Genomic DNA, 16,972 nt, shown 5'->3' on the forward strand with positions numbered 1-16,972 from the left:
TGAGCTATTGCAAGACCTTCATTCATTCATATAAGTTCCATCTCTAACATATCCATTCATGTAAATTTATTCAAATTTGAAATGTAAATTAATTCTTTTTCCCCAGCCCCCAACACAGTGTCAGAGTGATGATGTAGCCCTCCTGCCAAAACTTTTGGACACCCCTGTTCTAAAGTCAAGTGTATGTGCTACACAAGTCCTCAGATAAAACAACTTAGGACACTTCTTTATCTTGAATTGACTTTCACTAACTGTACATTTTTACAAGAGGTTCTGGAAACCCAAATAACTAATACAGACTTGTTTCAACTTTACAAACACACAGCTGTCTGCACCTGATATTCAAGGGAGACAATATGTGTGGTGCTGCACAGAGCCTACAAAGGATGATATTCAAAAGAAAAGCCCTTTCTAGAAGAGCAGGGGTTATAAAATTTGTGTTTAACCCAGAAGTACTGTAGTTACAATCTAAAAAAAATCTTGTGACTAGCTCTACATACTTGCTGGGTTTTATTGCTTCTCCCCCCCCCCCAGCTTCTGTAAGCCTTAGCCATGTGACAAACTGCTTTTAAAACTTGCCACAGAGAGAGAAGGGGTGGTGCTGTTACTCATTGAAAAAAAAATTTAAAAGAACCATTGTTTGCATGTTAGTACTTGGTCAAGTGCTCTTTATTGTGCCCACATTAATATGTTTTATATATGGCTTCCCCCTGTATCTGTGGGAATAAATTCTGGCTGTCACCATGGATTCCCAAAAACATGGATTGCAGCCCTCCTCTTGCTGTCTGTGTCTGTGCTGTCTGCAAATGCTAACAGGAGGCAGTAAGCGGGTTCAAGGGCTGAAAACAACATAGTGCTTAGAGATATGTCATTTTTCAGCCCTCCAACTTGTTTCCTGTTAGTGATTGCAGGCAGGACAGAGACAGTGAGACACATGAGACCATGCCAGGAGGGCTGCAATTAGAGGGAATATCTGAACCGCGGAAAAGTGAAACCACGGATATAGGACTTGTGGATAGTGGCGGGGGGGAGGCTATACTGCTTTTCAATAAAAAAGGTCACAAAACAGTTTACAGAGAATATTCAATAAATAAATTAATGTTCCCTATCCAAAAAGGGTTCACAGTCTAAAACATTTATATCCCATCTCTCTTAACAAATATCTCAAAGTAGCTACCAGAAAACAGATCACAGAAACCGCACCACAGCACTAGAGTGCAAATGCAAAACATACAAAAATAAATCAGATCCTGGCCTGGCCAGGCAAGTGACAGAATCTTAATCACTTCCCCAGAGAGAGAATTTACAAAAGCAGTGCCACTCCAGAAAAGGTCCTGCTCCTTGGAGAAAGCCACAAAATTTTAGTGAAGAACCTCAGATGTTGAACAGAGCATACAAGAGGGCACATACAAAACAAGGTTGTCCAGTTGTACATGCCCGAGACATTTACACGCTTAGCTCTAGAAGTTTAACTGTGTGCTGAATTGTGGCCTAGGCTCAAGTAGGAGAGAAAGAGTTGCAGCCATACCACATTGATTTTGAAGAACGAATCATTATTTATGAATCCAAAAGCTGGTGTGTCAGCACAGCTTTAGAACAATAAAAAGCAGCTGAAGACTAAATGCCAACACTAGAGGTTTCTGCACAATAATGAAATCTATTTTTATCATTTTTAAAAACAAAAATTGTTGAACTTGACAAGTGCCACAAAGTATAACTAGGCATACCTTGCCGGTTTTAGCAGCAACCAAACTGTTCTGCATTTTCATAGCTTCAATTACACAGATCTCCTGACCTTCTGCAACCTGGTAAGAGCAAAAAAGAGGAAATTAAAATACGGAAAAGTATAAACCTCCCTAAAATTCAAGAAAAAAAGTCACTTAACATTCTTGCAGAACACCTAAAGTCAATAGAAAAATATTGAAACTTAGAGAAAAGCTTTTTTTTAAAATATGTTTTCTGTCCCATTTGACCTTCAAGATGCCACATTCTGATGCTAAGAAGCACCATATCAAAATACACTGGTTAAAAAAAATACACTGGCCTCAGCATTGCTGAAGATGTGCAGATATTTAGAAATGGATTTTAAATTCTTAATGCTCATCCTTGGACACAGCTTTCATTTATTTAAAGGAATTTTATACAACTCAGAGTGGTGTATAACAAAACAATACATCCACATTAAATGCATCAGAATAAATATTAAAATAAAAACCAATTTTAAAAATAACAATAAAAGAGGAGATAGCAGATAAAATAATGTAAAGCAGCATAAAAATTAAAGGGTTTCTAGGGAGTACCTTCTTCCCCAAAGGTTAGGTGAAATAGATGGGTCTTCAAACCCCACCAGAAATCATATACTGAAGAAGCTGCTTTGAGATCTTCTGGCAGCTGTGCCACAACAAAGAAGACCCTACACCTTGCTGCAATTCCTCTCTGATGACCTCAGGGGATGCACAAGAATATATGGGGGAAGGTGGTCCTTGGGGTATCATGGTCCTACACCATATAGGGCCTTAGGTCATCACCAACATCTTGGGCCCAGAAAGAAATGGGAAGCCAGTGTAGCCACTAGAGCAACAGCATAGCAGATTCCACACGCCAAGCCCCAGTGACCAACCAAACTGCTTCATTCTGCATTAACTGCAACTTCTGAACTTTTTTCAGGTAAAGTGCATTACAGTAATCTAACTGAGATGTCATTAGGGCATGGACCACCGTCACTAGATCTGATGACGATCTTCATTATACTGATTTTCTTTATTGATAAATAGAACAATACAATAATCAATTCATTAAACAAAATATCAAATACAAAGAAAAAACCTATAAAGAAAAAGGGGAAGAGAGGGGGGAAAGCATATAATCAATAAACATAATGAATACAGAAAGCCATACAGACACAGGGGGGTCCCTATATCCATGGATCCTGTATCTGTGGATTCAGTTATCTGTGGATCAGGTTCGCAGGGCCTCCCCATGCATCGCCCCACACACACCCTGTGGAGGTGAGGGGAGCTCTGGTCCCCTAGCCTCTGAGGTTCCTCTGAGCCCAAGTACAGGTTACAGACATCTGCTGTGTCCATGGCCTCTGCTGGGCTTCAACTCATCCCTAGAACTTAAAAAATGTCACTTCTGGTTCTACGTGAAACCAGAAATGATGTTTTTAATGCCTTATAAAGCTCTGGTTTCATGAAGAAACCGGAAGTGACTTTTTTTAAGCTTATAGGGCTCAGTCTGAACCCGACGGAGGCCATGAATGGACATCTGCAGCCTGTGCTGGGCTCAGAGGACCCTTTGGAGGCAAGGTGAGCAGTGCTCCCCACGACTCTAGAAGGTGGGGGACAGGTGTTTACTCATATCTGAGGTAAGGGTTCATTTTCTTTCAGACAGCTTCCATAAAGTAGGTTGTTCTAACACTGTTAATGCCACTAATGAATACCCTCCAAAAAGGTATTGTATGTCTACATAAGACCAAAGCACACACCTAGATGTTGTATCAGATTCACCACAGCACCAATGATTAGATTCACCCCAGCACTGTCTGTTCTAGTGGCTGTCTGCTGGTATTCCTTGGCATCTTTTTAGATTGTGAGCCCTTTTGGGACAGGGAGCCATTTAGTTATTTGATTTTTCTCTGTAAACCGCTTTGTGAACGTTCAGTTGAAAAGCGGTATATAAATACTGTTAATTAATTAATTAAAATTCATTTTTTAAGTTCCTTATAAAGGCTGATGAAAAATTCTAAAAATAATTTTTTTGCAGTATCAATCATAGTTTGAGATCCACAGATATTTTAATTATATTTTCTAACACTGCTTTCCAGTGACTATAAGATAGGACATTCCAACTCTTTATTCCATGCTTCTCTAAGAGAATAAAGATTACAGTTATTATGCAACATTGGATGTTTATATAACAATAATGTGAGCTTCCTTTTCTTAACGGATTCAATAAGCATCTCTAAGACTTAAGGTACTTGAGAAGCTGACAGTGCAGCAGGTTCGAACTTTACAATTACAGCATCTGATCCAGACCACAGATACAGCATCTGACAATGACAGCATCTGACCCAATCCAAAAATGGACATGGGCTGGCACAAGTTCCTTGCAGTGGCCCAATGGTGTTGCGAAAGTGCTGTAAAGCACTTTTGTGCCACTGAGACAGCAGGAAGGCCAGCCCAAGTCCTGTTGGGCCGGAGGACAGGTTAAGCCTGCGCCGGCTAAGCCAGGCTGGTGTGGGGGTCTGGGGGTGGGCAGCAGGTAGGCCTGTGGGCAGGCGGTGGGGCCAGGATCTGGCACTTGTGCCGGATCCTAACCCCAGTCCCAGGCAGCCTGGAGCAGCTCTGGGCTGCTCGGATCTGCCTCACCTCTTGAGGTGGGGAAGATCCAAATAGCCCCACTGGGGCTGCTGCAGCTTTACTCAGGGTAAGGGGAAGAAATTCCCTTGCCCTGGGCTGAGCCACAACTGGCATCAATCCCATTCTGGATACCTGGCAAGCCAGCTAGTCTCATGCCAGCGTGAGTTAGGATTGTAAGGGCTCGATCCTTTCCAACTTGAAGAATATTCTGGTTGTAACCAGGGTTCTGTGCATTCCATAAACCCATAGAAGCAAACAAAAAGTGATATTTTGGTGCTGTCTACAGACTTTAGCTTCTCTAAGAATCTCAACTTTCATTCAAGCAAGCAAGCAAGCAAAAACATGCTTCTAGTATGTATGAATGTGAAGAAAGACTTGTACACAAGCCCTGGTGAAATGCCCAAAGTCAGATAAAAACTCAGTGGGCTTACCAATCATTTGGGGGCAGAACTGCAGTACCTTGCATTGCTTTTTTTTTTAATCACTAGGAGATGCAACAAATATTCCAAAGATAAGCAAAGAGTATAATTTGTACAGTCCACAAATCCCAGCACATCTTGAATGAAAATGAAAAACAAATTCATTTTGTTGCCCATTTCTTAAGTCAGTATACACACATGGCTATGAATTCAGTCCCAAGTTACCTCCCATGGTATGAGGCACACACCAGTTTGTGCCTATTACAAAAATCTTATGGAGCCAAAAAATGTAACAATCTAATCTTGTACTTGAGCATAATATTGTTCTGACTCCTATTTCTACCTGTTTGAATTCAACTAACATATGTACAGAAGCTCAAGATAGCCAGCAACCCAATGTGCAGCTCCATGGACTTCCAATAAAATTCCTCAAGAGCCAGATGGTGTGGGGTAGGCACAGGTCCATCTTGACTTGATAAACACCCAGCTTTACAAGAAGTTGAACTATTTCCATTTTGAGATCATTTCTCCTGCAAAGTCAAACATAATAATTCACAGGTAGAGTCTCTCTCCAATTTAGAGTTGAAATCAACTATGTATTTCCAAAGAAAAGGATACAGCTCATGCCACCCCATCCTTAAGTAGCAGTTCCTGAGGAAAGACAATGAGAAAAAAGCATCTCTCTACTTCCTTTGAAGACTTTTTCCTTTTCCAAAAACGGTGACAGGAGCTCTCTGAGGTACATCTTATAAATATGACTTGAAATACTGGGTATAATAATGAAATAATAGACATGCAGAATTGTAAATGTGAAATTCTGTTTTCAAGATTATATGACCCACTTATGTAACTTTGCCTGCAATCTAACCTCACTTTCCTGGGGGTAAGTCCCACTGAACACAATAGGAATTACTTCTGAGTAGACCTGCTTAGGATTGTGCCCTTTGTCACTGAAAGTATCAGGTGAAGTAACTATGGCAGAATGGAGCTGGTTTTGTATTTGTTACACAAATGCTCATAATCTCTTCCCCCCCCATCTTTTGTCTCTCCCACAACACACCTGTCATCTTCCTCCAGCACCTGTTCTTTAGTTGCCTGATCAACCGTTCTTCACTGCTTTTATCTTTTCTTGGCACCAGCGTTCATCTGGTACCAAGTAGCGGAAACTTCATGTTCATCTTGCCTCCCTCTTTCTCTCTTTCTTTATAATGCAAGTTCATTCCACTGTGACCATGTAAAATTACGTAGAGAGGAAATATGGTTCACTAAATAAAATAGTCATTGTTTTTTGAGTTAATCATAAGATACAAATCTAGACAGGAACAGGATTGAGCCTAATTCTATCCAACTTTCCAGCACTGATGCAGTCATGCCAATGGGATGTGCATTGCATCCTGCAGTTCGGGTGCAGTCAGAGGCCTCCTCAGTGTAAGGGAACATTTATTCCCTTACCTTGGGGCTGCAAGGTGGCTGCATCAGTGTTGGAAAGTTGGATAGGACTGGACCCTTCATTCTTGCAAGAGAAGAGTCTTCATTTTTAGTCTTCATTTCTTGGAGAAAGAAAGAAGTAGCAGCAGCAACTTTCTTTTATACTGTTACCAAAAGGGCTGTTTTACATAGGGGGAATTAATACACTGCCCTTATTGGAAACTTATGGACCATAGGCTGGATAACAAAACAGTGTAATGCAGAGAAATTCCCTTTTAGCTTAAGGAGGAGACTGGGAGAAAGATAACTTTCAATAGGATTATATTTTTATTGCAAAAACACACAGGTAAACATAATGCACATGGAAAATTGATAAGTATAGGTTTCTAGTACTTGTATCTAGTGTACCTAGCTTATGGTGGTTGCATGTGAGCAGTATTTGGTGCATCCGAGGAAATCAGGAAAAGGGAAATTTGTAGGGGAGGATTTTAGGGGTCCCTGGTCTGCCAGCCCAGTTGCTGACTAAAGATGGGGAGAGAAGGGGAGAAAAAAAAGGGGGGTGAGAAGGGAAAAGTTTCCAGATGCAGATATAGTTACCTGTCCCGAGGAGCAGATGGATGGGGGGGGGGGAAGTCCTGGAAGGAGGACCTCTGCCTTGGAGGGGCAGCCATAGAGAGAGAACATGTGGCCGGAGTCCTCTCTTAAAAGGTTTTTTTTTTTTTTTTTGAGAGGGGCTGGGCGCTGAGCTGAGGGAGAACTGCCACCCACCATGGTGTTGGGGGGGGGGGTCAGGAAGTCCCTTATCAGCATATCAGCAAAATTCAATGGGTCTAATGGCTGGCTTCCCTGGCTGGGGAAACTTACAATATGCCATGATTGATTTAAACAATACAACCATAGGAGACACTTAAGCAACAATTTACTCTTTAGACTTTGCTGCTAAAGTCTTTGCTGCTGTGTGCATGGAGAGCTGGAGGTTGTGTAAACTTGTGCCTTTTACCAGGGTTTTCAGAAATTGGGCCTGTGAGAAGTTTGGCCTATAACCAGATATATAAAACCACAACTTAAGGAAAAAGGGGGCTTTTCACATAACAATACATTTGCATTCCAGGGAAATTTAAAGAGTATGTATCAGGTATTCATACATGTTCAAACCTGGGTGTGTAATAGGCATCCTCAAATGATACCTCTGAATCACTGACAACTATGGTGGCCAGGGCTCCTCTTGATTCTGGCACAAGGCTTCTAAGAGCCCTGGGCCAAAGCCCTTGTTTTGCCAGATTCCCAGTCCAAGCTCCGTCTGGAGAATTATGCCCACTTTGAGCTAATTAGCTTCCTTTCTTTCCCCAACAATGACCCTAGTTCTGCCCTGCAGCACTGCTGGACCCCACAACCAGGGTAGCTAGCCTGTTCCACCTGCAGATGTCCTTTTTCTTCCCCTCTCCTGCCAGCAGCTCCTCCCACCACTACAGCAGCACTTTGGTCCTCCACAGGTCTTGGTCGTGGCAGCCAAACACCAATCTCAGTGTCTCCAGCAGTCTGTTCAGGCAGTCTCCAAAGTACATTCACCAATCTGTCATCAGCAGTTGCAGTAGCCATTAATCCAGTCTCCCCTTCCTCAAGCTTTCCTCCTTCTGCTACCCACACCAAACTCTCCCTTCATCAGGTGCTTTTATGCCTGAGGGCCCTATTGCCTTCAAATGGCTGCAGCTGGGTAGCACACTCCCTGCTGAATGCCCAGGCCTTACCCTTAAAGGGGCCACTGCTGACACCACAACCTACCTCCTCGCTGGATCTTCCGCGATTCCAATATAGCCCTACACTGAGCCTCCATGGTGCTCCCACTTGCCTCCTGATTGCACTCTGGGTGTCAACTGCTGTATTTAGGAACAGAATGTAAAGGTTCTCATACAAAACAGTAGGAATCTGTACAAGTTGAAATGATCTGTATTTTATCAAGCTGAACATGGCAAAGCAGCCAATCAGACATGACATGAAATCAGTCCACAACATGAAAGTTCACTGTTTCCAAAGACCATCATTCTGTTACGCTTTGTCAAGGTCAGCCACAAACAATAGTTAGAATCACCTCTGACCTGAAATGAATCTCAGTCAGTCACAGCAAGCACTCTGTATGAAATTTCAGGGACTTAAACTCCCTGAATTTCAGTTGAACAATTTTCAAAACAAATTTTATATGACATCCCTTACCTGTGACATTTGCTCTTCCAACTGTACCACAAACTTTTCTGAAAGATGGTTCTAGCGTGCTCCCGCTTAGCCCTGGCTCCTTCCCAGAACACCTAGGTGTGACACCTTGCTCTTCTTTCAAATCACTCCTCAAGGCCCATGTTCTTTGTAATAGTTTTGTCTGAACCTGTTTGTTTTAATTCTAGGTTGCCCTTGAAAGCTCTTCTTAATGTTCCCCCTCCCTTTGGAAATTGGAGCAGGAACTTGGAGCAGGAACTTGTTTTGTTTAAATGCCATTTAGGTAGATGGGCCCTATATTAAAAAACAACAAAAAACCCAGTAATAATCCACAATCAATACCATCTAGAGAAATTAAGGTTTCCTCATGCCTGCATTGTGACACATTATGAACACATCTATCTCATCACATGGAAGTGACATAAAAATGCAGTGAAACAGGCATACATTCATCATATGTAATAGTGTGGTCACTTTCCTACATGGAAGCAGTATCCACTAAGGACATTGTCATATGTGACATGGACCATAGTCACCTAATCAAGTTTTTAACCCATCCTGGGATGCTACACAGTCTGAAAGCACCCAATGTGCCAACTTCCCATGGAAGCAAAAGTGCACTTTCTTCAAGATGAATCCAAGCAGCTGCAGGCTGGGTGTGAATGAAACAAAGATATGGACTTGTGTGTGCACAAGTCTTTCCCACTGAATTGACACCTTCTGTTTCAGGAGAGAGTTAAGCCAAGTAGTGTATGTGTAGAAGTGTATTTGTAGACTTGGCCCCAATCCAGGTATATGTGAGACAATTGAAATTAGCAAGTTTAAGCTTGCTTAACTCTGCACTGAATTGTGGCCATAAAATAAATTGGGTAACTGATGGAAAACAGAAGCTATCATAATTTCACTTAGGAGTGGGTAAACATTTGATTGGGAATAGGCTTGATATTTCCAAGATTTCTTGGAAGATCTGTTTGGAAACAGTGAGGAGGTAAGCAAGGGCAGGAAGGCCAGGGAACAGTTGGCACTGAGGTGAACATATTAAGAGCCAAGCTTTAAAGGAGATGTATGGCTTGTAATTTATGTGGATTTTCTCAACTGGAAAAGTTTGTTTCTGAGCTATTCATCCAATTCTCAAAATCTGTGCTGTTTATGTTATCAGCATTTTCTAAACTGTAAAATGTGTATGCCTCACGCAAGTACACGCACGATACCACACGTACAGGCTGCAAACAGAATTTTCCAAACCTAGTACAAAATGTGTTATTCCCCCTCCCAATAGTTTTCCAGACACTCAGTGGGTTCTCCATATGACCCCACAACATTTTTTTTAAAATTTGTACACAGATAAGGGGGTTGCCAGGTGGGCCCCCCATGAGCTGCGAACTCTCAACTGAATTCCCTATGTCCTCCTCCACCATCTGTAGGCCCACACATACACATGATATAGGGTTAACAAGAAGTGTTATTCTTTAGAGAGAAATCACCCAGTAAACTCTTGCAGAAAAAAGTAACCTAGTTAGTTTTTCTCTTTAGGAAGAAACTTTTATTTCCAGAGGTACCCAATGTTTAAATACTTTAGCATTATTATTTCTAATAATAGCCAATTTGTTTAAAACAGCTTTAGTAGAAAGTGTCACTTAAGCACCCACATTTAATAATTGTTCTTTATTGTCAATCCTTCATAGCTTTTTCCCCCCACTGTGTTGCAAAGCAGCAAATCCTAAAATTAGTCCCCCAATATCTCTCCCTTTCCTCTTTCATTCATTCTCTTGGGCTTTGTTCAGTTTCTTTCACTGCATAATTGTGTGTATCTTTTTGCCTGCCTGTATTGTTTAAGCTGGAAAATGAATATCTGAGAGATCTCTAAAATATCCCCTTTCCTCATTTAAGGATTAAGTTATTGAATTTTTTAAAAAAACTAACTTTTTGACACATCTTCTAAAGATATTGATCTGAAATAAAAGCAAAAAAATTGTACTCTATAGTGCAGCTTGCAACAATGAAATCCTGTTCTGGTTAAAAATTCTCTTTACACTTTAAATCGAAGCATTAGTGGTGACTTGAAATGGTGAAAAATCAAATAAAACCCTTAGAATTCTTATGCATCTGAACCCACTGTAATCGATTTCATCCTTAAGTTCCCTGACTTCCAGAACAGGCAAATTAAAACCACAAAATAAATGCAGTTATTCATTAAAATAGCTGTACACTTCAGAAGAAACAAAATTGGAACTGCTGAGTTTAAAATTAATATTAAAATAAATATTATTTAATTTCATTGTTCATTGGCTAGGAACAAAGCTGCATTTCATTCCAAAAACAAAGTATAGTAATAAGTATTCAGTGGCTTCTTGCAGCAAAATTTTCTAGATTTCCATTTTAAAATTATTTTTTAAATTTTAACGAAGGACCATAAAAATATAGGAAGTAGAAAATGGAATTTGAAATTAATGATTTAGTAAATAGGTGTTTGTACAGTATAGTCACCTTTGTGGTTTGTATGGTCTTCAAAATTGCACATAATATGCTAAAGATCTTTACACTAGTGCTTCTGTTACAAAACAATTCTTGGAAAATGAAAAAACAAAGTAGTAACAATTTTAATCTCTTTTCAGAATACATAGTGGAGTAATAGGAGTATTAATTGTCCTCTTTACATTCAGAGGTACAATGAAGAAAGCTCTCATCTGAGGGCAGGGCTATGAAGAGATCTTTGTAAGTCTAGCCCACTCCCCTAAGACTTTTGTGAATCATCTGATAAAGACTTAATGATTGTGACAGGATGTCTTCAATGTTAGGCTTACAAAACAGTCACAAGCCCCGCAAGTCTTTTTGATAAACCCAATCTGCACTGATGTATTTCTCCACTCTGTCTAATTGGTGTAAAGTTTGCAGATCTGAGTCTCATATCTTTCACCCAGCTTGCTGCGTCCTCTCCTTTGACACCAGGTCAAGGTTCACATTCGCATCCGATTATCAAAGTGGCATTCATTAAGCAGCAGCCTGCCTTGCACCAAAATGAGTTAGCTTGAAGGAAAGCTCGGCCCATTTACTCAGCAGATTTTAGCATTTTAAGGAGGCCCAAATGTCACACAGTATTGCTACGTTCTGAAGAGTTTCAGACATCTCCAGCTGATGATTAATTGTGAGTGATGGGAAATAAAATCCAGTAAAGCCAGCTGCTTACCATGGTCGGCAAAATTACTATAATGGATATAGGCTGCCAATTTTCCAGTTTTACTGGCAAGTCTTCCAAGTGTAATTAAGGGAAGTTATAAATGATATGGAAATCTATCAAGACCCATTTATTTTCAGAGGACTCTTTCCCCAGGGACTTTTATCTTCAAGCTTATAGTTTGCTTTGTTGTGCTAATGATTTCAACCACTTCTTATTTCTATTAAAGCCCCCAACATCCCACCATAAGAAGTTAGAGCCACTTCTTTCACAAAGACTTAAACAAACAAAAACTCTTAAGGTCATTTGCGTTTTATTTTTTCTTTTTCTTTAAGCTAAGTTGGGGCCTTACTCACTTTTTGGAAACTCTGTTTCAAAATGTTTCAAAATCTTACTTTTAAATCACACAACAAAAGAAGATTCACCAAGATTTTGAGTGAAGGGGTTGAATTTACCCACTCCTTTAAAAAAGAGGGGGGGGGGAAAGCAGCATTGTAAAAAGTGGCCTTTGATACTAGGCATTTAGCAGAGGGTGGTGTTGCTCACTAATGTTGTTTGATTTGGAATAAAAGCATGAAAATGATGTGCAAGGGCCTAAAATTGGAGAGGTAAAGGATGAGTGCACCGTATTCCATTTCTCAATTTCATCCTTCAGAACCACAAAATGGGGGGTTATACAGTTACTGGATGAGATTTACGGTAACAGCTGTGGTCCTCCCACACAAGGGAGGACCTTCTAATGGGGTAAGGTCTGTTTTGAACAGACGGGGAGTTACAAAACAAGGTTCCTATTAAGGATGAGCTCTAATATCCCCAGATAAAGGACACGAGAGCAATAGTCAGATGCCTTTAAGAAACCCTAAACCCCATATTATGTTGCTTAAAAGACACACACAAAACCTGGAGCTATTTTAGAAAGTGCAAACTGTTCATAAATGACAGGATGCAAATGCAAGAGAATTTTCCCCCTACTACTCTCTAGCCACTGTAAAGAATGCAGAGGAAACTGTGCCAGTGGCATATGGCTTTCTACTGTGCTAAACATTCATACAAAAGACAGGTTCATCAGTCATTGGCGTATCTGGGTAAAAAAAAATTAGCTCCTGATGGATGTTATTTAGAGCTTACCTGCTGCTAATACATTACCAGGGCTGGAAACCCACATGACATTGGAACGGCAGACCATGAAATACAGCACGTGCAAGAACATACCATGTTTGCCAGCTTATCCAAAATAATAAATAAGCTATTTAAACCCCGTGCCTAACATTGGGCCCGCTGCAAGGAACCCTGGGTCAGTCCTACACAGGCCAATTAATGCACAGCATCTGCTGCACAGAAAGCGCATGAAGCACTTCCGAATTATTTCAGCAATTAAAAGAAAACTGTTTCCTGCCTGTTCCAACAGCAACTGTTTCAATGCAAGAGTGAGCATCAAATCATTGTGTGCAGCTGAAAAATTAAGCCTCTTTTGGGGGGGGGGGTGGAAGGGGAGGAAGAAGAGAAGGAGGGTGGGACAGAGATTTCTTACGGTAGAGGATCATTCTTTTGTTGCCCTACATTGTGTTTTTCTGCCAAATTAGACAGAAGGCTCCGAGGACCTGCAAGGCCCTCTACTGTATATCACCTTCTGGTGCACTGGGGCTCCCTAAAAAGATGGATCAATATCAACCCTGCTGATAAGTCTGCAAAAGTGAAAACCCCTCAATTATATTTTTAAGACCTTTATAGTTTAGAACGCAGGTGCTTGCAAAGAATATATATTTGAAAGGCTCACAGAGCTGGAAAAAGTCTAACATACAACCTTAAGTAAAAAAACAAAACAAAAGGGGGGGGGATCCTACATCTCTCAGCCAGTAAAAAGCCGTTAAAACCTTACTTTAGTACCACTTCTTTCTGAGATAGAAGGAAAGTGTAGTGAAAGGAATGTCCAAATATTCATATACCCACTTATTTAGCAACATAGGAAGTGAAGGTAATAGAAAGCTAAAGGATTCATGAACTGATTTTACACTGCACTGAACAGGTTTATGCTCACTGTGTTCCCCGAGTTAGGCACACAGCAATTTTTTTAAAGATAATTAGCATTTATGATTTCTTAAAGAATCAATTCCATGCTTTTAGCATCATCTATTTTGACTACTACTGCTCTTCTGTGTGGTTCTCCCTATAGCTGTGACTTGTTGGCATCAGACACCTATGCAGAAAACAAAATCAAGAGGAACTGGAGCCACGACTGAATTCTTTGACATTGTCCAAATCTGTGGAAAATAATTAGTGCCATTTTGCCCCTTCTATCCAAATTAATTTTGAAATAGGAGCTGCAAAGTTGAAAATATAATTAGTGGCAATTAACAGAGCTTGACAGATGATTATTAAACTTTTTATGCCACACTCCTTTAAAGAATGAATTTTGGCAAAACGCATCCCAGATTTTCTGACCCTTGCTTAACCAAAGGTCAGTGACATTCCCCTGACAGCAATAAGCACGATTCATTGTACCCCCACTTATTCAAAACATAAGTGCTCCCAGAGGTTCAAGAAACTTCCACATTTCTATTTAGAATGATGAACTCACCGGACAGTCAAAAGGAAAAAAAGATAGATTTATTTCAAAAATACTTCGAGCTACCATTGACTGTTGCGTTTAGAGAGAGCTACTTTGGTTAAAAAACACTATCTTGTGAAAAGAAAAAGATGCTCTCTCATATTCAGAAAGAAAATACGTTAATTTATTAATTTTTCATTTACCATTGCACACCTCAGCTCTGAATTTAAAAGCAAGCAACCCTAAGTCTATGCATTTACAGAGAGATGATGTTAAAAGCCAGTTACTCAAGTGGAACCTGCCAATTTTACATGCACCGTACACAGAAGGGCTAAAAAAGCGTCTTCCGGATACTGGAATATGAGGCAGTCCTGTACAGAACTCAAGGCTCAGTTTCAATTTCTAAGTATCGATACTGAGATGTTGAAGTGTCAGGGTGGTCAGGTGCCTAGCGTTTGTTAGAACCGCATCAACACACTTGAATTTCACTTGAAATGCTAGCTTCTTTTGAACAAAGGACTACAGTAAAGGAGAAACTTCCAGATTACTTATACTACTAGAATGACAAGAGCAACTCGTAATCAATGTTTGCTTCCTATTAATTATATCACAAAGCTATGTACAAGGCTTTTTGTGGCTTTTTTTTTTTAAGTAAGGCTTAATAAGCTATCCTACAGCTACTCCTTCCTCTGCCTACATTGTTTTCCCTTGTTTTACAAAGCACTACTATTACCAAAGGCTGAGGGAATTTGTTTCAGACTTTGAAGAGCTGAACAGCAAGTAAGGTGTTAAAAGAAAAAGAGAGGTTACAAGCAACAGGTAGTATATTAAAAATATAACTTTACATTTTACAAGAAATCTCAGTCTCCTGCAGTGTGCTTAGTGAAGTGCGTGTGTGGGGGGGGGGGGGAGAAGGATTGTAAGGTTTTTCAATTTTTTGCATTTGAACATTTTGAAAAATAGAACAATTGCTGAACATTATCTGTAATCTCGTCAAGGCATATTTTTTTCCTAGACTTTTCAACTTGAGTGCTATGGAACAGAATGGTGTTGGTTTAAAATTAAATAGGCCTGAAACCATACACCCACCATTTGACAAGTTAAATGTTTCAATTTCTCTTCAATATAACACAGAACAAATTTCTCTGTGCTACTTTAGATTGGGGGCTACTACTGCATGCATTTCCAGCATTCAAAATTATTATTTAATTGAGAAGTGACTTGGGTAAAATGTATGTTTATCATTCAAAAACTTTATACCAGGACACCTGCAATATGCGCATGTATATTTTAAATAGAGACAAAATGTTTGCATGTGAATCAGAACTTTATTTTAAAGTAAAGGCAGTTGGGATTGAATAAATTTACCTCATTTGATCTTGTCATCTTTTAGAGCAAATATAAACATCCTTTCAAATTCAGGTGATAAATTGGGTTTATAGCACAAATATAAAATAAATTTAAACAATCTGATTCTTTCTAGCAACCTTGGGTTTTCATTTATTTGAACAGTAATGTAAGTTGGTGCAACAAACTCCAAGGCACAGCATTCTAATCTGTTTCACATTTAGCAGTACTATGAATGTCTTGCGACTAACAGTACTTTTCACTGTAGAAAACAGACAATACTGATGCAGAAAGATCATTCATGTTTTCAGAGGGTCATTAAGAAATTCAGCTAAACCATATGAACTGTTATGGAATGAAGAGATTCCTTTGTAGGATCCATGCTTCTGTCTCAGTCCTGCCATTCAATTCTATGCTCCTAATCCAGGGACTGCTATCACATTTGCAGGGATGCAGGGGGACTTTTAATAAACTTTCCCAACCTTCAGCTTTTCCCCCACCCCCATATCACACTGCAGAGCAGCTTTTTAAACTCAAGGAACTTTTTAAAGTCTCCTGTGATAGGGTGGGGAAAGCTTCAGACTGGAAAGTCTGTGCACTGAACCTGCCACGTGTATATCTCAATTAGGATCCAAGATTTGCCATCTTTTAACCTCTAGAACAGCAGTTCAGTAGAGTTACCTTGATGTGAATTAGTACTTTAACTGAACACAACTTTTCACACATATCACACTACCTATATCTTTTGGCTGAAATAAAATGTGTGTTAAAATGGAGTTCTAAAGTAAAGACTATTATGGTGGAAGTATTTTGCCTACACCAAGCTGGGGAAAATATTAACTTTAAAAAATGGAATGCTTAGGTAGCTAGGAGGGTCACCTTGAAGAATTGTATTTCCTATATAGTATTGGTTGAATGACTTCTCTGAAATAAAAAAAAACATAGTGACACACAAAAATACCAAGCAAAACACAAAATGAAGTTATCTGGTTCAACATATGACCAATTCTTTTTGATTCAGCTGTCTTGGTTTCTGAATTTTTGTTGGACTGTTCTTAATTTTGCTGTTATGTGCCTTGGGCCCTTCAGGAAAGAGGCAGGATACAAATATTTTTTTTGCCTGGACCACAGGTGTATACATTTGGTCCCTGTTGCGTATATGCAATGTTGGGCAGAAATGGCTTAAATAAACAAACTGATCTGCAAATTTTTTTTGTTGAAAAGCAGTTTATAAATATTCATATTATTATTAAGAACTTGTCTATATTATGGTCTAATAAATATAGTGTGTATCCCTAGATTGTATTTCAGTATTAGTTGTGTGGAGAAATTGATGGCTCTATATAGGGATGCACATCTTCTCCAAAAGACATGGCCAGCCAGTTACAGAACCAGGATAAATATCTAAATGTGCATCTACATCCTCACCTGCTGCACACATGAATTGCCACTGTTGCATCACACTGTTTCAGTTTCCTCTATAGAT

General features: G+C 39.7%; 1 protein-coding gene across 1 annotated transcript in view; it reads right to left on the reverse strand.

Annotated features, from left to right (window-relative positions):
• PCCA (propionyl-CoA carboxylase subunit alpha) overlaps positions 1-16,972 on the reverse strand; it is a 276,404-nt gene that overhangs the window by 2,841 nt on the left and 256,591 nt on the right. The window contains exon 22 of the mRNA XM_066620028.1: positions 1,728-1,805. Within this exon, the coding sequence (XP_066476125.1) occupies positions 1,728-1,805 (78 nt within the window). The remainder of the gene's footprint in view (positions 1-1,727; positions 1,806-16,972) is intronic.

Source organism: Tiliqua scincoides, chromosome 3, assembly GCF_035046505.1.
Source record: "Tiliqua scincoides isolate rTilSci1 chromosome 3, rTilSci1.hap2, whole genome shotgun sequence".
Classification (NCBI taxonomy): Eukaryota; Metazoa; Chordata; class Lepidosauria; order Squamata; family Scincidae; genus Tiliqua; species Tiliqua scincoides.